Raw genomic sequence first — 22,126 nt, 5'->3', positions numbered from 1 at the left:
TCATCGCCCGGCCCTCTGATTGGTCGAGAGCGCCGCGCGAATGAGGGCCCCGCCCGGTGACGTCACAGCCCGCAGCTATTTTGGGGTTGGAGCAGGGAAAAGGGAGAAAAAGGGGGAAAAAAAGGAATGGGTGGAAAAATTAAGGGATTTAAAAAAAAAAAGGTTTTGGGGTGAAAAATGGGGATTTTGGGGGTTGGATTGGAAGGAGGGATGAGGAGCAGGGCGGAGATGGGGGCGACAAAGTGACAGAGGGACGCGGAGGGGTTCGGGGCGTCGCAAGAGGGGCGAGGTGTCCCCGGTCCTTTCTTGTCACATCGCGGGGACATTGGGGTGTCCCCCGAATTTGGGGGGCAGTGAGGTGACATTTCCGGGGGGGGGGAACAATGGGGTGACATCGATATGGGGGGGGACAATTGGTTGACATCGATATGGGGGGGAACAATGGGGTGACAACCCCAGGGTGGGGGAACAATGGGGTGACATCGATATGGGGGGACAATGGGGTGACATCGATATGGGGGGGGAAGTGGGGTGATATCGATATGGGGGGACAATGAGGTGACATCGATATGGGGGGGGATAATGGGGTGACGTTGATATGGGGGGGGACAATGAGGTGACATCGATATGGGGGACAATGGGGTGACAACCCCAGGGTGGGGGGACAATGGGATGACATCGATATGGGGTGGACAATGGGGTGACATCTATATGGGGGGGACAATGGGGTGACATCGGTATGGGGGGGACAATGAGGTGACATCGATATGGGGGGAACAATGGGGTGACATCGATATGGGGGGGGACAATTGGGTGACACCGATATGGGGGACAATGGGGTGACATCGATATAGGGGGACAATGAGGTAACATCGATATGGGGGGGGATAATGGGGTGACGTTGATATGGGGGGGGGACAATGAGGTGACATCGATATGGGGGGACAATGAGGTGACATCGATATGGGGGGGGAAGTGGGGTGATATCGATATGGGGGGACAATGGGGTGACATCGATATGGGGGGGGACAATGGGGTGACATTGATATAGGGGGGACAATGGGGTGACAACCCCAGGGTGGGGGGACAATGGGGTGACATCGATATGGGGGGGACAATGAGGTGACATCGTTATGGGGGGAACAATGGAGTGTCCCCTCCATCCTGGGGGACAATGGGGTGACATTGATATTGGGGGACAATGAGGTGACATCAGTATGGGGGGACAATGGGGTGACATCGATATGGGGAGACAGTGGGGTGACATCTCGAGGGTGGGGAAAAATGGGGTGACATTTCCAGGGTGGGGGACAATGGGGTGACATCGATATGGGGGGGACGATGGGGTGACATCGATATGGGGGGACAGTCAGGTGACATTGATATGGGGGGGACAATGAGGTGACCTCGATATGGGGGGACAATGAGGTGACATCGATATGGGGGACAATGGAGTGTCCCCTCCATCCTGGGGGACAATGGGGTGACATCTCTGAGATGATGGGCTGACATCGCCAAGATTTGGGGACAATGGGGTGTCCCCTCCATCCTGGCCTGTCCCCTCCACCCTCCCATCCCCGGGACACGTCCCGGTCCCAATCCCACCCCGTCCCATCATTCCCAGCCCCAAATTCCCACCGGGACTCGTCCTCCTCGGTCCCAAATCCAGGCCACGGGAACATGGACAGGCCCAGCCCCAGATCCCAAAACTATTTTGGGGCCAGTGGAATCTCCAGGGAATCCGTGAGGAACGAGGGCACCTCTGGAGTGCCGAGTCCTTCCCAAATTCCGGCTCTCCTTCCCCAAATCTGCCTCATCCCGGCCTATTTTCCGCTGGTCACATTTTGGGCACCTCTGGGAATCATCCCGGTATTTTTAGGTTCTGGATTTTTTAGGGATGTGGATCGCTCTGGAAAAAGGATTTAGGGTGGGTTTGGGGGGACAGGATATTGGGAAGGACGGGGTGGCCCTGTTGAATTTTTGGGGAGGAATTGGTTATTCTGGCTCGTCTTCCCCAAATCCGCCTCATCCCGGCCTATTTTCCGCTGGTCACATTTTGGGCACCTTTGGGAATCATCCCGGTATTTTGAGGTTCCGGATTTCTCCGTCACGTTTTGGGAACATGGATAACTCTGGAAAAAGGATTTAGGGTGGGTTTTAGGGGGGCAGGATGTTGGGAAGGACCGGATGGCCCCATTGAAATTTTTGGGTGAATTGGTTATTCCGGCTCTTCTTCCCCAAATCCACCTCATCCCGGCCTATTTCCCGCCGGTCACCTCTGGGAATCATCCCGGTATTTTTAGGTTCTGGATTTTTTAGGGATGTGGATCGCTCTGGAAAAAGGATTTAGGGTGGGTTTGGGGGGACAGGATATCGGGAAGGACGGGATGGCCCCGTAGGAATTTTGGGGTGAATTGGGATATTCCATCTCTGCTTCCCCAAATCCACCTTATCCCGGCCTCTTTCCTGCCGGTCACATTTTGGGCACCTCTGGGAATCATCCCGGTATTTTGAGGTTCCGGATTTCTCCATCACGTTTTGGGAACGTGGATCACTCTGGAAAAAGGATTTAGGGTGGATTTTGGGGGGCAGGATATCCGGAAGGACGGGATGGCCCCATTGCAATTTTGGGGGTGAATTGGGTATTCCGGCTTTTCTTCCCCAAATTTGCCTCATCCCGGCCAATTTCCCACCGGTCACCTCTGGGAGCCATCTCGGTATTTTTAGGTTCTGGATTTCTCCGTCATGTTTTGGGGATGTGGATCGCTCCGGAAAAAAGATTTAGGGTGGGTTTTGGGGGCAGGTGTTCGGAAAGGACGGAATGGCCCCGTTGGAATTTGGGGAGGAATTGGTTATTCCGGCTCTTCTTCCCCAAATCCGCCTCATCCTGGCCTCTTTTCCAGTGGTCATGTGCCCGGCACCTCTGGGAATCATCCTGGTATTTTTAGGTTCTCAATTTCTCTGTCATGTTTTGGGAACGTGGATAACTCTGGAAAAAGGATTTAGGGTGGGTTTGGGTGGGCCAGGATATTGGGAAGGACAGGATGGCCCCGTTGGAATTTTGGGGGTGAATTGGGGTATCCCAGCTCTGGAATGTTCGATTCCAGAGGTTGGGTGGGGATTGGAGAAATCTGGGATAGGGGAAGGCGTCCTCGGGGTGGGATTTAAGGACCATTCCCACCCAAACCGTTCCATGATTCCGTGGCAGGGAGATCTCGCTGAAATTCCCGAATTTCTGATCCTTCGCGCGCCAGGTTCCGAGCGGGTGGGATTTGGGATTCCCGTGGGAATTGGGCTGGAGCACATTCCAGAGGGACAAAGGCCGGGAAAGGGTCAAATCCCAGCGGCCAAGCTGGGGACAAAGAGCCCTTGAGTGGCTCCGGGGACGGCCCGGCCGCGCCTGGCACCGGCGGCTCCTTTGAGATTCCCGGGATCCAGGCCCTTCCCGGGATCCCAGCTCTGGGCACCAGCTCCTTCCTGGTGGCCTTGGCGGCCGTGGGTCAGATCCTGGAGCTGGGAATGGCACCGGGAGCACTGGGAGGGTCACTTGTCCCCATTTCAGAAGTGGCTTTTTCAGGGATGGATTTTGGGATCCAATCCTGGAACTGGGAATGACACTGGGAGCACTGGGAGGGTCACACCTGGAGGTGGCTTCCTGATTTCAGAAGTGGATTTTTTTTGGGATGGATTTTGGGATCCAATCCTGGAGCTGGGAATGACTCTGGGAATGGCACTGGGAACACTGGGAAGGTCACACAGCCCCATTTCAGGAGTGGCGTTTCCAGGGATGGATTTTGGGATCCAATCCTGGAGCTGGGAATGGCTCTGGGCAGATCACACCTGGAGGTGGCTCCGTGTCCCCAATTTCATGAGTGGCTTTTTCAGGGATGGATTTTGGGATCCAATCCTGGAGCTGGGAATGGCTCTGGGAACACTGGGAAGGTCACATGTCCCCATTTCAGGAGTGGCTTTTTTAGGGCTGGAATTCCCAGAGAATCCCTGGATCCCTGGGAATGTCCAAGGAAAGTTTGGATGGGTCTTGGATCACCCTGGGATTGTGGGAAGTGTCCCTGGGATGGGATTGAAGGTCCGTGGATCCCATCCCAAACCATTCAGGGATTCTGGGATGGAGGACACTCAGGATCCATCCCGAGGGATTTTTATGGAATTCGGGGATGGAAAAGGGAAGGGAGACCCTTCCTGGAGTCCCCAATTCCCAGTGAAACCCCTGGATCCTGAAATTCCTTCCCAGAGAGGAATCGGGATGGGGCTGGATGCAACGCCAGGCTGGGAGAGCTGGGAATGTGCAGCTGGATCAGGGGAGGATCCAGGGAATCCTTGGAGCCGCTTCCCGATCCCCAAGGGGCTCCAGGAGAGCTGGGATTTGGGCAAGGGCTGGAGGGGCAGGAGGCAGGGAATGGCTTCCAGTGGGAAAGGGGAGCTTGGGATGGTGGGATCTTGGGAAGGGATTCCTGGCTGGGCTGGGATTCCCAGAGAATCCCTGGATCCCTGGAATTGTCCAAGGAAAGGTTGGATCATCCCGGGATGGAGGGTGGTGTCGGGGTTGGAATGGGTGGGATTTGAGCTCCTTCCCACCCAAACTGTTCTCTTTCCATGATTCCTGTCCCTGGGAATTCCAGCGGCTCACAGGATTCCCGGAGAATCTCCCCGGGAGGCTCCCACATCCCCCAAAAATCCCCCAAATCCCCCCAAAATCCCCCCCAAATCCCCCAAAACATTGGGATGCTCCGGGTAGCCGGAGGGAGGGGAGGGGCGGGGCAAAGGCGCGGTGTCGGGCGCTGATTGGTCAGAAATGACATCATCGGCGAGCCGCCGGCGATGGAGGCCCCGCCCCAAATCCTGGGTGGGTCCGGGGGGATCCCGGGAACGGGGTGGGAATTGTGGGAGAAATGGGAAAAACGTGACGGGATTTTTTGTTGGAAATTGGGATAAAAATGGGAAAATGGGATGGGGGAAATGTGGGAAAAATACAGAGGGAATTATTGAAAAAAAAAAGTGAAAAAAAATTGAAATAAATTCCTAGAATGGAAAATACTTTTAAAATAAATGCAAAAATGAACATGGAATAAATTTAAAACAAATGCAAAAATAAATATGGAATACATTTTAAATAAATGCAAAAATAAATATAAAATAAATTTTAAAAATAGAGGATGAATATGAAATAAATATAAACAGAGACCCCTAAATATGCGATATAAAACAAATATAAAAATAAATTTAATACCCCCCAAAAATACAAAATAAATTCAAAAGAAATGAAAAATTTTGATAAATAAATAGTTATGATTGAATAGATATAAAACAATTCTATCATATATAAAATGCAAAATATTATATAGAAAAATATAAAAAGAGAAGTAAATAATTTATTTAAAAACAAATTGATTAATATTTTTAAATTAAGGTAAACGTTAAAAGAATAATGAAGGTAAATGTAAAAATATGAATAAACTAAAATAAAAAGTAAAAGATAAAAGGAAAGTCTAAAAAACAAAAACAAAAAATTTTAAAAGACACTTTAAAAATAAAAGTGAAAATAACATTCAATAAAAATAAAAATTAATTTTACTATTTTGGAAATATAATGATTTTAAAATTACAGTTGAAATAAAAGCCTAGAGAAGAAAAATTAAAATTAATCTTAATTTTTTTTTTAAAAAACCCACTAAGAAATTAAAAAAAAATCAGAAATTAATACCTAAAACCAAAATAAAGACCTAATAAATAAAAACAAATAAAAAAAAAAATAAAAATAAAAAAAAAATAAAAATAAAAATAAAAATAAAAATAAAAATAAAAATAAAAATAAAAATAAAAATAAAAATAAAATAAAAATTAAAATTAAAATTAAAATTAAAATTAAAATTAAAATTAAAAAATCAGTGAGACCTTTCCAAGCAAGCATCTGCATTTTCTCAGGTGCAATTCCAGGATTTCCATCCCAGGTTTTGGGATGGAAAAGGTGCAGAGGAACCCCTCGACCCCTCCAGCGTTTCCCCCACATTTATCCCCCAAAATTCCCAGAAAAAAGGGAAAAATCCCAGGCCTCACATTCCCAAATGCATCCCAGATGCGCCAAAATTGGGGTTGGGATGTTCAGAATTTTGGGAAGTTCTGGGATTTTGGGGTGATGGGAAATGTCGGGATATGGGATGGGGAGGGGGATTGGGATGGGGAGGAGGGGTGGGATAATGGGGTAATGGGATAATGGGGTAATGGGATTGGGATTGGGATTGGGATAGGATGGAGAGGGGAATGGGATTGGGATTGGGATTGGGATTGGGATTGGGATTGGGATTGGGATTGGGATTGGATGGAGAGGGGAATGGGATTGGGATTGGGATTGGGATTGGATGGAGAGGGGAATGGGATTGGGATTGGGATTGGGATTGGGATTGGGATTGGGATTGGGATTGGGATTGGGATTGGGATTGGATGGAGAGGGGAATGGGATTGGGATTGGGATTGGGATTGGGATTGGGATTGGGATTGGGATTGGGATTGGGATAGGATGGAGAGGGGAATGGGATTGGGATTGCAGGATTGGGATGGGATAGGGATGGACAAGAGATGGAAAAGGGATGGAGATGGGATGGAGCAGGATTGGGATTGAAATGCAGGATTGCGGTGGGATGGGATTGGGATGGAGCTGGATTGGGATTGGGATTGGGATGGGAATGCAGGATTGTGGTGGGATGGGATTGGGGCTGGGATGGATCAGGATTGGGATTAGAATTGGGATCGCCGTGTAGGATTGTGGTGGGATGGGATTGGGGCTGGGATGGATCAGGGTTGGGATTGGAATTGGGATGGGAATGCAGAATTGTGGTGGGATGGGATGGGATTGGGGTTGGGATGGATCGGGATTGGGATTGGAATAGGATGGGAATGCAGGATTGCGGTGGGATGGGATTGGGGTTGGGATGGGATGGGATGGGATGGGATGGGATGGAGGAATGGATGGAGATGGGATGCAGGGATTTGGGATGCTGCAAATCCCTTTTTTCCCTCCTTTGCCGTATCCAGGGATACGCCGTGGGAGGATCGCGGGGTCGCCCCCGGCTCCAGCCTCTCCCTTTTGTTTTCCCTCCTCCCTCTCTCCTTCCCGAGGAGCTTCCCAAGCCAGTGATGGGAAACCATGGAAACCACCCGCTCCCGTCGGAATCCAGGCAGGGAAAAAAACAGGAAAAGGTCGGGAAGGGCCACCCAGGCCCCTTCTCTTCCCCCAGGGAATCGCCTGAAATCCCAAGGACTCACCTGGATTTGGGAAAAAACCCTTTGGGCGGGATTAACTCCAGGTAAAAACTCCAAACTTCCTGCTTTTCCCAACATCAACGATGCATCTTCACCGGATTCCCAGAGCTGGGAATTCCGGGAAAAAGCCCCTCAGAGGGATAAAGCCGTGGGGAAAAGGGTGGAGGAGGTGGGATACTCCCAGGGATGCTCCCACTGATGGTTTTCCATGTGTCAAATCCCGCGGGATTTTCCCGTTCCAAGAGCCGGGATAAGGATCATAGCAGGGATTCCTGAATCCCTGAAAACCGCAGCGAAAAACCCCTAAATCCTTTAATTCCTTATTTGTCAGGGAAATCCCTTCCTCCCAAAGCATTCCCAGCTTGGATCCATCACAGAGAGCGGCAGGAAAATCTGCGATTTGGGCACAGAACCACACAGGGGGAGAGACATGTTGATAATATTTCTAACGTTTATTAATATTTATTAATGATAAAAACCTGAGACAATGCAAACACATATTTTTATCCCTGCTTGTTTTTCCCTTTTTTTTTTGTTTTCCTGGAAAAGCACCTGGAGAACCCCACCAGGAGGGCAAGGAGACACCTTAGGTTGGGACATCCTCAAGGACACGGACCCGGAGCGGGCAGATCCGGAGCGTCTTGGTGTTGGCGTCGCCCTGGGTGTTGCCCACGTAGAAGTAGGGGAAGACGGCGCCGCCGAACTTCTCGTGGAACGTGTAGATGTGGCTCTGGAGGTCGGCGTCGTAGAAGGACAGCTCGCCCTCGGTGCAGTCCAGCTCCACCCGGACCCGCCGGATGTTCCCCGCGGCCGTCTGCGAGCGCACGGCGTTGGACGCCCGGCACTCGTCCTTGCCCTGGAGGTGGTAGATGTACCAGAAGCCGGAGCGGGAGTCGTGGTGGCAACTCCACGTGTGGGAGCCTTTGTGGGGCCGGGAGACGCCCACGCGCCAGTTGGTCAGCCCACCCAGGTCCACCTCCCAGGTGTGGAAGCCTTCGGAGAAGCCGCGGGAGCCCAGGATGCAGGGCGCGGAGGTGAAGCGCTCCGGGTTCTCCACGGAGCCCTTGTAGCTGCAGATGGAGACGCTGGAGAGGTCCTCGGAGACGGAGAGCCAGCCCGCGGCCGAGTTGGGGTCCAGGCTGAAGGGGGCTGGGGGGAAGGGGAATGTTTTACGGGATGTTTGCAGCTGGGTAGGGATCCGTCTGTCCCTCCGTGGAGGCCTCCATGGGATCCATTCACACATGAATCCTTCCATCCCTACATGGATCCTTCTGTGGATTCATCCATGGATCCCTCCCTCCATCTGTCCATGGATCCATCCATGGATCCTTCCCTCCCTCCATCCATGGATTCATCCATGTATCCCCCTCTCCATGCATGGAACCTTCCATGGATTCATCCATCTGCCCCTCAATCCAGGGATCCACCCCTCCATCCATCCTTAGATCCATCCATCCATCCATCCATCCATCCATCCATCCATCCATCCATCCATCCATCCATCCATCCATCCATCCATCCATCCATCCATCCATCCATCCATTCACAGATCCTTCCATTGATCCGTCCATCTGTCCCGCCATCCATGGATCCATCCATCCACCCATAGATTAATTTGTCCATCCATCCATCCATCCATGGATCCATGGATCCTTAAATGCATCCATCCATCTGTCCCTCCATCCACGGATCCATCCCTCCATCCATCCATGGATCCTTCCATCTGTTTCTCCATCCATGGATGCTTCCATGGATCCATCCATCCATCCATCCATCTATGGATCCATCTATCCATAGATCCTTCCATGGATCCATCCATCCATCCATCCACGGATCCATCCCTCCATCCATTCATGGATCCTTCCATGGACGCATCCAAACATCCATGGATTCATGGATCCATCCCTACACCCATCCCTGTCCATGGATTTGTCCCTGGCAAACCCACATCCCAAATTTCCCGTTTTTGAGGAACAAGCCCCAATCCCATCACCACATTTCCAATCTTTCCAGACCCCAAACCCACCATTTTTGGGGAAGAATTTATCTCCACATTTCCCATCTTTCCAGACCCCAAACCCACCATTTTTAGGGAAGAATTTATCTCCATATTTCCCATCTTTCCAGACCCCAAACCCACCATTTTTAGGGAAGAATTTATCTCCATATTTCCCATCTGTCCAGACCCCAAACCCACCATTTTTAGGGAAGAATCCCTCTCCACATTTCCCATCTTTCCAGACCCCAAAACCACCATTTTTAGGGATGAATCCCTCTCCACATTTCCCATCATCCAAACCCCAAAACCACCATTTTTAGGGAAGAATCCCTCTCCACATTTCCCATCTTACCAGACCCCAAAACCACCATTTTTGGGGAAGAATTTATCTCCACATTTCCCGTCTTTCCAGACCCCAAAACCACCATTTTTAGGAAAGAATCCCTCTCCACATTTCCCATCTTTCCAGACCCCAAAACCACCATTTTTAGGGGTGAATCCCAATTCCACATTTCCCGTCTTTCCAAACCCCCAAACCACAATTTTTAGGGAAGAATCCTCTCCACATTTCCCATCTTTCCAGACCCCAAAACCACCATTTTTAGGATTTCCACATCCCAACCCAAAAACCCTTTTAGGGAAGAATTTATCTCCACATTTCCCATCTTTCCAGACCCCAAAACCACCATTTTTAGGGAAGAATCCCTCTCCACATTTCCCATCTTTCCAGACCCAACCCTTGGGGTATCTCCCTTTCCTTTTTATTTCCCATCTTTCCAGACCCCAAAACCACCATTTTTAGGGAAGAATCCCTCTCCACATTTCCCATCTTTCCAGACCCCAAAACCACCATTTTTAGGGGTGAATCCCTCTCCATATTTCCCACCTTTCCAGACCCCAAAACCACCATTTTTAGGGATGAATCCCTCTCCACATTTCCCATCATCCAAACCCCAAAACCACCATTTTTAGGGGTGAATCCCTCTCCACATTTCCCATCTTTCCAGACCCCACCACCACCATTTTTAGGGATCAATCCCAATTCCACATTTCCCATCTTTCCAGACCCCAAACCCACCATTTTTAGGGGTGAATCCCTCTCCATATTTCCCACCTTTCCAGACCCCAAAAACGCCATTTTTAGGGATGAATCCCTCTCCACATTTCCCATCATCCAAACCCCAAAACCACCATTTTTAGGGACAAATCCCTCTCCACATTTCCCATCTTTCCAGACCCCAAAACCACCATTTTTAGGGAAGAATCCCTCTCCACATTTCCCACCTTTCCAGACCCCAAAACCACCATTTTTAGGGAAGAATCCCTCTCCACATTTCCCATCTTTCCAGACCCCACCACCACCATTTTTAGGGATCAATCCCAATTCCACATTTCCCATCTTTCCAGACCCCAAAACCACCATTTTTAGGGAAGAATCCCTCTCCACATTTCCCATCTTTCCAGACCCCAAAACCACAATTTTTGGGGAAGAATTTATCTCCACATTTCCCGTCTTTCCAGACCCCAAAAGCACCATTTTTAGGGAAGAATCCCTCTCCACATTTCCCATCTTTCCAGACCCCACAACCACCATTTTTAGGGAAGAATCCCTCTCCACATTTCCCATCTTTCCAGACCCCACCACCACCATTTTTAGGGAAGAATCCCTCTCCACATTTCCCATCTTTCCAGACCCCACCACCACCATTTTTAGGGAAGAATCCCAATTCCACATTTCCCATCTTTCCAGACCCCACCACCACCATTTTTAGGGATCAATCCCAATTCCACATTTCCCATCTTTCCAGACCCCAAAACCACCATTTTTAGGGGTGAATCCCTCTCCATATTTCCCACCTTTCCAGACCCCAAAACCACCATTTTTAGGGATGAATCCCTCTCCACATTTCCCATCATCCAAACCCCAAAACCACCATTTTTAGGGAAGAATCCCTCTCCACATTTCCCATCTTTCCAGACCCCACCACCATTTTTAGGGATCAATCCCAATTCCACATTTCCCATCTTTCCAGACCCCAAAACCACCATTTTTAGGGAAGAATCCCTCTCCACATTTCCCATCTTCCAAACCCCAAAACCACCATTTTTAGGGACAAATCCCTCTCCACATTTCCCATCTAATCGACCCCAAAACCACCATTTTTAGGGGAAGAATCCCTCTCCACATTTCCCACCTTTCCAGACCCCAAAACCACCATTTTTAGGGATGAATCCCTCTCCACATTTCCCACCTTTCCAGACCCCACAACCACAATTTTTAGGGATGAATCCCTCTCCACATTTCCCATCATCCAAACCCCAAAACCACCATTTTTAGGGAAGAATCCCTCTCCACATTTCCCATCTTTCCAGACCCCAAAACCACCATTTTTAGGGAAGAATCCCTCTCCACATTTCCCATCTTTCCAGACCCCAAAACCACCATTTTTAGGGAAGAATCCATCTCCACATTTCCCATCTTTCCAGACCCCAAAACCACCATTTTTAGGGAAGAATCCCTCTCCACATTTCCCATCTTTCCAGACCCCACCACCACCATTTTTAGGGAAGAATCCCTCTCCACATTTCCCATCTTTCCAGACCCCACCACCACCATTTTTAGGGATGAATCCCTCTCCACATTTCCCATCTTTCCAGACCCCAAACCACCATTTTAGGGAAGAATCCCTCTCCACATTTCCCATCTTTCCAGACCCCAAAACCACCATTTTTAGGGAACAATCCCAATTCCACATTTCCCATCTTTCCAGACCCCAAAACCACCATTTTTAGGGAAGAATCCCTCTCCACATTTCCCATCTTTCCAGACCCCAAAACCACCATTTTTAGGGAAGAATCCCTCTCCACATTTCCCATCTTTCCAGACCCCAAAACCACCATTTTTAGGGAAGAATCCCTTCCACATTTCCCATCTTTCCAGACCCCAAAACCACCATTTTTAGGGAACAATCCCTCTCCACATTTCCCATCTTTCCAGACCCCAAAACCACCATTTTTAGGGAAGAATCCTCTCCACATTTCCCATCTTTCCAGACCCCAAAACCACCATTTTTTAGGGATGAATCCCTCTCCATATTTCCCATCTTTCCAGACCCCAAAACCACCATTTTTAGGGAAGAACCCCCCCACATTTCCCCTTTTTCCAGACCCCAAAACCACCATTTTTGGGAAGAATCCTCTCCACATTTCCCATCTTCCAGACCCCAAAACCACCATTTTTAGGGAAGAATCCTCTCCACATTTCCCATCTTCCAGACCCCAAAACCACCATTTTTGGGGAAGAATCCCTCTCCACATTTCCCATCTTTCCAGACCCCAAAACCACCATTTTTAGGGAAGAATCCCATCTCCACATTTCCCATCTTTCCAGACCCCAAAACCACCATTTTTAGGGAAGAATCCCTCTCCACATTTCCCATCTTTCCAGACCCCAAAACCACCATTTTTAGGGAAGAATCCCTCTCCACATTTCCCATCTTTCCAGACCCCACAACCACCATTTTTAGGGAAGAATCCCTCTCCACATTTCCCATCTTTCCAGACCCCCAAACCACCATTTTTGGGGAAGAATTTATCTCCACATTTCCCATCTTTCCAGACCCCAAAACCACCATTTTTAGGGAAGAATCCCTCTCCACATTTCCCATCTTTCCAGACCCCACAACCACCATTTTTAGGGAAGAATCCCTCTCCACATTTCCCATCTTTCCAGACCCCAAAACCACCATTTTTAGGGATGAATCCCTCTCCACATTTCCCATCTTTCCAGACCCCAAAACCACCATTTTTAGGGAAGAATTTCTCTCCACATTTCCCATCTTTCCAGACCCCAAAACCACCATTTTTAGGGAAGAATCCCTCTCCACATTTCCCATCATCCAAACCCCAAAACCACCATTTTTAGGGAAGAATCCCTCTCCACATTTCCCATCTTTCCAGACCCCAAAACCACCATTTTTAGGGAAGAATCCCTCTCCACATTTCCCATCTTTCCAGACCCCAAACCACCATTTTTAGGGAAGAATTTATCTCCACATTTCCCACCTTTCCAGAACCCAAAACCACCATTTTTAGGGAAGAATCCCTCTCCACATTTCCCATCTTTCCAGACCCCAAAACCACCATTTTTAGGGAAGAATCCCTCTCCACATTTCCCATCTTTCCAGATCCCACCACCACCATTTTTAGGGAAGAATCCCTCTCCACATTTCCCATCTTTCCAGACCCCACAACCACCATTTTTAGGGAAGAATCCCTCTCCACATTTCCCATCTTTCCTGACCCCACCACCACCATTTTTAGGGATGAATCCCTCTCCACATTTCCCATCTTTCCACCCCCTGGAAAACCCTGTTCCGGACATTCCCGGCTCCTCACCGGCGGTGATGGTGTCCAACATCTTCTTCCACACGTTGTACTGGAGCGATCCCAGGTATTTGGCCACGTCCAGGAGCAATCCCGAGGGAACAGCCTCCGGCTCCTCGGCCGTGCAGGCGATCCTAGGGCAGGGATTGACCGCGGGGAAAAGATTGGGATGAGGCACCTGGCATCTCCCAAGTTTATCCTCCCTCAATTCCCACAAAATCTGGGATTTAACGCTTCCCACAAACCCTGAAAATTCCGCTTGGTGTCCCCGCCGTCCTGCCTGGAACACCCAGGGGACATCCAGCACCTCGGAGGGGACGCTGGGATTTTTTTGGAGCCGGGACCTCAGGAGACCCCATCCAGCCAGCGGGAAGGGTTCAGCCATTCCCAAATCCCCATGGATTTGGGAATATGTGACGGGATCGGGACCTACCTCCGCTTGCGGTTCTTGTGGGTCTGGAAAAGAAAAGAAAAGAGGAATCAGATCCTGGATGCCACCGGAATTCTAACAGCCCATGGATCAGACTGGGGAGGTGGGATCGGGATCCCAGTGGGAATTACCATTGGGAATGTGGGAATTACCATTGGGAATGTGGGAATTACCACGGGGAAATGTGGGAATGACCATGGGGAATGTGGGAATTACCATTGGGAATGTAGGAATTACCACAGGGAATGTGGGAATTACCATTGGGAATGTGGGAATGACCATAGGGAATGAGGGAATTACCATCAGGAATGTGGGAATTACCATGGGGAATGTGGGAATTACCACAGGGAATGTGGGAATTACCACGGGGAATGTGGGAATTGTCATGGGGAAATGTGGAAATTACCATGGGGAAATGGGGAAATTACCATGGGGAATGTGGGAATGACCATGAGGAATGTGGGAATTACAACAGGGAATGAGGGAATTACCATGGGGAATGTGAAAATGACCATGGGGAATGTGGAAATTACCATCAGGAATGTCGGAATTACCACAGGGAATGTGGGAATTACCACGGGGAATGTGGGAATTATTACCGGGAATGTGGGAATTACCATGGGGAATGTGGAAATTACAACAGGGAATGTAGGAATTACCATCAGGAATGTGGGAATTACCATGAGGAATGTGGGAATTACCATGGGGAATGTGGGAATGACCATAGGGAATGTGGGAATGACCACAGGGAATGTGGGAATTATCATTGGGAATGTGGGAATTAGCATGGGGAAATGTTGGAATTACCATGGGGAATGTGGAAATTACCACGGGGAATGTGGGAATTACCATGGGGAAATGTGGGAATTACCAGCAGGAATGTGGGAATTACCACCAGGAATGTCAGAATTACCACGGGGAATGTCGGAATTACCATGGGGAATGTGGGAATTATTACCGGGAATGTGGGAATTGCCATGGGGAATGTGGGAATGACCATAGGGAATGTGGGAATTACCATGGGGAATGTGGGAATTACCATTGGGAATGAGGGAATTACCATGGGGAAATGTGGAAATTACCATGGGGAAATGTGGGAATTACCACAGGGAATGTGGGAATTGTCATGGGGAATGTGGGAATTACCACAGGGAATGTGGGAATTACCATTGGGAATGTGGGAATTACAACAGGGAAAGTGGGAATTACCATCAGGAAGGTGATGTCGTCCTGCTTGAGGTCGGCCTCGAGCCGCGCGGCCTCGTTGAGCAGGGCCTGGCTGGCCTCGGCCAGCTGCTCCATCTTTCCCTGGATCAGATCCTGCTTCCGGCCCGCCTCCTCCCGGAGCTGCGCCAGCACCGCCTGCTCCTCGTCCCACAGGAACTTGTGCAGCTTCTCGAACTCCCACTTCACCTGACGCTCCAGCCGCTCCGATTCCACCTGGGAATGAGTGTCGGCACCTTGCTCCAGGTGGGAACGGTGGAAGCACCCAAATTCCCTGGATTGCCCCTTCCCAGAGCTCAGGGAATCCCCTGGAATCACTGGGATCATGATGCCCTTCCCAAATTCCCATCCCCACTTCCCAAATTCCCACTGCTCTCCTCTCCAGGGATGGTATCAGTGCATGTTTGGGATTGAGACCAATCCCACCTCTGGAGCACCCTAAATTCCCTGGATTTTCCATTTCCAGAGCTCAGGAATTCCCTGGGATCATGCTGCCCTTCCCAAAATCCCATCCCCACTTCCCAAATCCCCACTGCTCTCCTGTCCCAGATGGGATCAGGGCTCCACTCCAGCTGCATTTCCAACCAGGATCAGGATCAATCCCACCTCTGGAGCACCCTGAATTCCCTGGATTCTCCATTTCCAGAGCTCAGGGATCATTGGGACTACATTGCCCTTCCCAAATTCCCATCCCTGCTTCCCAAATTCCCGTCACTCCCATTTTCCAGATAGGATCAGGGCTCCACCCCAGCTTCATGTGCAGGTTTGGGATTGAGACCAATCCCACCTCTGGAGCACCCTAATTCCCTGGCTTCTCCCTTCCCAGGCTCAGGACCCTGGGACCCGCCTCCCAATCCCCCCGCCCCAAATCCCACGCTCCCCAGGTAACACCCCCCAGTCCCAGCAGACACCCCCCTGGTATCCTGGGGGTCCGGACACTGGGATCACGCCCTCCACCCCCCCCCCAAATCCCCACTGCCAGGTGCAGTGCATGTTTGGGACGGGACCAATGCCACCTCTGGAGCACCCTGAATTCCCTGGATTCTCCATTTCCAGAGCTCAGGGACATTGGGACCACATTGCCCTCCCAAATTCCCATCCGCTTCCCAAAGCTCTCCGGATGGGATCAGGGCTCCACCCCAGCCTCATGTGCAGGTTTGGGACAATCCACCTCTGGAGCACCCTGATTCCTGGATCCCTTCCCAAGCTCGGGACCCCTGGATATCCCCAATCCCACCCCTACCCCCCCCCTCCACCACCCCAGCTAATTACTTGATTGGACCAAGCCACCTCTGGAGCACCCCAAATCCCCTGGAATCACACTCTCTTCCCAAATTCCCACTCTTTCTAAACAAACCCCTACGCCCTCCTTTCCAGGATGGGATCAGGGCTCCACCCCAGCCTCATGTGCAGGTTTGGGATCGGGATCAATCCCACCTCTGGAGCACCCAAATTTTCAGGATTCCCCCTTCCCAGAGCTCAGGGATCCCCTGGAATCACTGGGATCCTGCTGCTCTTCCCAAATTCCCATCCCCACTTCCCAAATCCCCACTGCTCTCCTTTTCTGGGATGGGATCAGTGCCTCACTCCAACTGCATTCCCAATCAGGATCAGGATCAATCCCACCCCTGGAGTACCTGAATTCCCTGGATTCCCCTTCCCAGAGCTCAGGCATCACTGGGATCACTGGGATCATGCTGCCCTTCCCAAATTCCCATGTCCACTTCCCAAATCCCCACTACTCTCCTTTTCCAGGATGGGATCAGTGCTTCACTCCAACTGCATTCCCAATCAGGATCAGGATCAATCCCATCTCCAGAGCACCCAAATTCTCTGGATTCCCCCTTCCCAGAGCTCAGAGATTCCCTGGGATCACGCTGCTCTTCCCAAATTCCCATCCCCACTTCCCAAATCCCCACTGCTCTCCTCTTCTGGGATGGGATCAGTGCCTCACTCCAGCTGCATGTGCAGGTTTGGGATCAGGATCAGGATTGTGATGGGGATCAGGATTGGGAGCGGGATCAGGATTGGGATCAATCCCACGCACCTCGTTGTGCCGGGAGATGGATTCGTAGGATCGCCGCACAGCCCCGAAATCCTTGGCTTTGTCCCGCAGGGATGACTCCATGTTCGCCAGCTTGGCCTATGGGGAGGAGACGCCCTCAGGACTCCCCCATTCCCGGGATTTTCCAGGATTTCTCCAGGATTTTTCCTGGATAAACATCCCCAGAGCCAGATCCTTGATCCATCCCACCCTTCCCTTCGGGCTGCCGGGAGGAAGAGGAGCTTTGATCCCTAGGGAATCTTCGCCCTGTTTTTTAGGGATATCCCATCCCCACCCTTCCCGGTGCTGTGGGCAGCCCCATTCCCATTCCCATTCCCATTCCCATTCCCATTCCCATTCCTGTTCCCTTTCCTGTTCCCATTCCCATTCCCGCTCCCTTTCCCATTCTCACTCCCACTCCCATTCCCGTTCTCATTCCCACTCCCATTCCCATTCCCATTCCTGTTCCCATTCCCATTCCCATTCCCTTTCCCATTCTCACTCCCATTCCCATTCCCGTTCCTGTTCCTATTCCCACTCCCTTTCCCGTTCCTGTTCCCATTCCCACTCCCACTCCCATTCCCATTCCCATTCCCATTCCCTCCCCATTTCCCATTCCCATTCCCACTCCCACTCCCCATTCCCATTTCCATTCCTGTTCCCACTCCCCATTCCCCATTCCATTCCCATTCCCATTCCCATTCCCACTCCCCATTCCCCATTCCCCATTCCCCATTCCCATTCCCATTCCCATTCCCACTCCCCATTCCCATTCCCAATCCCCAATCCCCATTCCCCATTCCCATTCCCATTCCCAATCCCATTCCCACTCCCCATTTCCATTCCCATTCCGTTCCCGTTCCTGTTCCTATTCCCACTCCCTTTCCCGCTCCCTTTCCCATTCCTGTTCCCATTCTTACTCCCATTCCCACTCCCAATCCCACTCCCAATCCCAATCCCATTCCCACTCCCAGGAACACCAGCCAAGCTCTTCCCGCCGCATTTGAAATCCAGCGGGATGACTCAGGGCGGTGCCGGCTGTTTTCCAGCGTGCCCTGGCAGCATTCCCAGCTCCCGGCTGCATCCCATCTCCTCCTCCTCCTCCTCCTCCTCGGGCAGCCACATCCCTCCTTTCTGCTGGAATTGCGCAACTCCCAAATCCCAACCCCGCTCCCAAAGCCTGGAATAACCAGCGCGGCCGGATCCGAGCTGGGATCAAGGGAATCACTGGGAATAACCACCCCGCTCCCCTTTCCCGCAGGACGATTATCCGGGATGGCGCCGGATAATTAAAGGGCAGGAGAGCATCCAGCAGCCGCCACATGCCTGCGGGGAAGCGTGGCTGCCTCATCCCAAATCCTGGGAAATCTGGGACAGATCCAGGCTTTAGGGGTGCCTCTCTTTGTCGTCCATCCATGGATCGATCACTCCCTGCCTCCATCTATCCATGGATCCATCCATGGATTCATCCCTTCATCCTTCCATGGATCCATCCCTCCATCCATGGATTCCATCAATGGATCCATCCATGGATCCATCCCTTCATCCATGGATTCCATCAATGGATCCATCCATGGATCCATCCCTCCATCCATCCCCGTTCATCCATGGATCCATCCGTTCATCCTTCCATGGATCCATCCCTCCATCCATGAATTCTATCAATGGATCCATCCATGGATCCATCCCTCCATCCATCCCTGTTCATCCTTGGATCCATCTGTCCATCCATCCATGGATCCATCCCCAGATCCATTCATGGATCCATCCATCCATCCATCCATCCATCCATCCATCCATCCATCCATCATCCATCCATCCATCCATCCATCCATCGATTGATCCATCCATGGTTCCATCCATCCATCCATGGATCCATGGATCCATTGCTCCCTCCATCCATCCATCTATGGATCTATCCCTCCATCTATGGATCCATCCATCCATCCATCCATCCATCCATCCATCCATCCATGGATCCATGGATACATCCATCCATCCATGGATTCCATCCACGGATCCATTGCTCCCTTCCTCCATGGATGCATCCCGCCATCCATCCATGGATCCATTCACCCATCCATAGATCCATCCATCCATCCATCCATCCATGTATCCATCTGCCATCCATCCATCCATCCATCCATCCATCCATCCATCCATCCATCCATCCATCCATCCATCCATCCATCCATCCATCCATCCATCATCCACCCTCCCCACCCACCCCATCCCTCCACCCACCCCTCCCTCCCCCTTCGCCCCTCCCCACCCCCTCACCCTAAAATCCGCCGCCGCCTCCTGCACCGGCCTCATCTTGTGCCCCTGGTGCTCCTTGGAGCTCTGGCAGGAGAAGCACGCCAGCTCCTTGTCCTCCAGGCAGAAGAACTTGGGCTCCTCCTGGTGCGCGGGGCACAGCGCCACGCCGCGGCTCTGCCGCTGCCCTTCCTCCCGCAGCACCAGCTCCACCAGGTTCCTCAGCGTGTGGTTGACGCGCAGCTCCTCCCGCGAGGAGCTCTCCTTGCACAGCGGGCACGCGTGCCGCCCGTGCTCCCAGGAGCGGCTCACGCAGCCCTTGCAGAAGTTGTGGCCGCACGGCAGCGTCACGGCTTCCCGGAACGGCTCGTAGCAGATGGGGCACAGCAATTCCTCCTTCAAGCCCGCCGTGCTGCATGGCGCGGCTGCCGAGCTGCTGCTGGAGCAGGGATCGCCTCCGTTTTCCATGCTGCGGGATTTTTAGGAATGAAAATTTTAAATTTTTTTGTTGTTGTTGTTTATTTCCCACCCCCAAGCTGCCCCGACCGGACAAACGGCTCCGCTTTCTGATGCAACCGCTCGGTTTCCTGCCGGTGACTCAGCCGCGCTCCCTCCCGCCCGCTGACACCGCCCCGGGGCCGCTGCCGAGGGGGTTCCGCACCGCGGGGTCGGCGGCAAAAGCGGACGGGGTCCCCCCAGCCCCGCGGTTGGACCGGAACCCTCGCCCCGGACACGCCCGGGGCAGCGCCGGTGCCCGGTTCGGGATCCCCTGGCGCCGGTCCCCCAAACTCGGGGCAGCCCCGGTGTCCGGTTCTGGGTCACCAGATCCCGGTCCCCCAAACTCGGGGCTGCTCCGGTCCCCTAAACTCGGGGCTGTTCTGGTCCCCCAAACTCGTGGCTGCTCCGGTGTCCGGTTCTGGGTCCCCAGATCCCGGTTTCGGTCCCCCAAACTCGGGGCTGCTCCGGTGCCCGGTTCTGGGTCCCCAGATCCCGGTCCCCCAAACTCGTGGCTGATCCGGTGCCCGGTTCTGGGTCCCCAGATCCCGGTTTCGGTCCCCCAAACTCGGGGCTGCTCCGGTGCCCGGTTCTGGGTCCCCAGATCCCGGTCCCCCAAACTCGTGGCTGATCCGGTGCCCGGTTCTGGGTCCCCGCGGCCCGGTCTCAGCTCGGGGCTCCCCCGGTGCCCGGATCCGACTCCCCGCCCTCTCCCGGGCCAGCTCCGGTGCCCGGTTCCGGTCCTCACGTCCCGGACCCGGGTCCCACCTCCGGCGCCCGGATCCCCCATTTTGTCCCCCGGGACCGCCCCGGTGACCGAAGCTGGACCGTCTGTCCCGAACCCGGATTTGGACCCTCACCCCGGGGCTCCCCTCGGTGCCCGGGCCCCGGGGCAGCACCGGTTCCCCAAACTCGGAACCGGACCGGTGTCCCCGCAGCCCGGGGCAGCCCCGGCTGTCCAGACCTCCAATCCCGGGGCTGCTTCTGCGCCGGGACCCTCTCCTTTCCCGTGACCCCCAACCCCGGGGCCGCTCTGGTGCCCGGTCCCCCAATCCCGGTGCCCGGTCCTCATCCCGGGACCGCTCCGGTGCCTGGTACCCAAATCCCGGTGCCCGATCCCGTTCCCCCATCCCGGCCCAGCCTCCGTCCTCCATCCCGGATCCATTTCGGTGCCCGGTCCCGGCTCCCAAACCCCAGAACAGACCCCGTCCCCCATGCCGGGGCCGCTCCGGTGCCCCGTACCCCAATCGCGGTGCTCGGTCCCTGTTCCCAACCCCTGGCCCAGCCACGGTCCCCAACCGGGGCCCGCGACCCCAAACCTGGTGCCGTCGTTCCAACCCCCGATTCCGTTCCACCCGGAACAGACCCTGCCCCCTATCCCGGGGCCTCTCCGGTGCCCCGTACCCCAATCCGGTGCCGTCGCCCCAAACCTGGAACACTCCTACCCCCCACCCCAATCCGGTCCCTCCGTCCCAAACCCGAAACAGCCCCGGTCCCCCATCCCGGAGCCATTTCGGTGCCCCGTACCCTAATCCCGGTGCCCGGTCCCGGTCCCCCAAACCTGGAACAGACCCCGTCCCCTACCCCGGGGCCCCTCCGGTGCCCCGTACCCCAATCCCGGTGCCCGGTCCCGGTTCCCAACCCCCGGTCCCCATCCCGGGGCCACTCTGGTGCCCGGTCCCGGTTCCCAACCCCCGGACCAGCCCCGGTCCCCCCATCCCGGAGCCATTTCGGTGCCCCGTACCCCAATCCCGGTGCCCGGTCCCGGTTCCCAACCCCCGCTCCCTCTCCACGTGGCGGCATCCCGGTACCTCCCGGCCCTTCCCGGTGCCGGTGCCGGTTCCGGGCGTTCCCCGGTACCGGGGAGCGGTGTCAGAGGGCTGGGCTGGGGGGTCTCACCTGGCGGAGCGAACCTGGCACCGTTTGCAGCGCTCCCTCCTCCGCTGCAGGCGGCGCGGGGGGCCCCGTTCGCCTTCCCGCGACATCCCCGGTGTTCCTGATATTGCCGGTGCTC

General features: G+C 53.0%; 1 protein-coding gene across 1 annotated transcript; it reads right to left on the bottom strand.

The window, feature by feature from the left end:
- Positions 1-7,864: 7,864 nt before the first annotated feature.
- Positions 7,865-22,126, bottom strand: TRIM35 (tripartite motif containing 35). The gene is made up of 7 exons (XM_030944803.1): positions 22,012-22,126; positions 19,642-20,086; positions 17,365-17,460; positions 15,303-15,533; positions 14,097-14,119; positions 13,676-13,797; positions 7,865-8,427 (listed from the first exon to the last, which is right to left on the bottom strand). Exons 1-7 carry the CDS (start codon positions 22,095-22,097, stop codon positions 7,865-7,867), a joined length of 1,566 nt encoding a protein of 521 aa, XP_030800663.1. The 5' UTR covers positions 22,098-22,126.

The sequence above is a fragment of the Camarhynchus parvulus genome, chromosome 3, assembly GCF_901933205.1.
Source record: "Camarhynchus parvulus chromosome 3, STF_HiC, whole genome shotgun sequence".
NCBI classification, from domain to species: Eukaryota; Metazoa; Chordata; class Aves; order Passeriformes; family Thraupidae; genus Camarhynchus; species Camarhynchus parvulus.
Note: the sequence above shows the minus strand (reverse complement) of the source record. Positions and strands in the feature narration are given on the sequence as shown.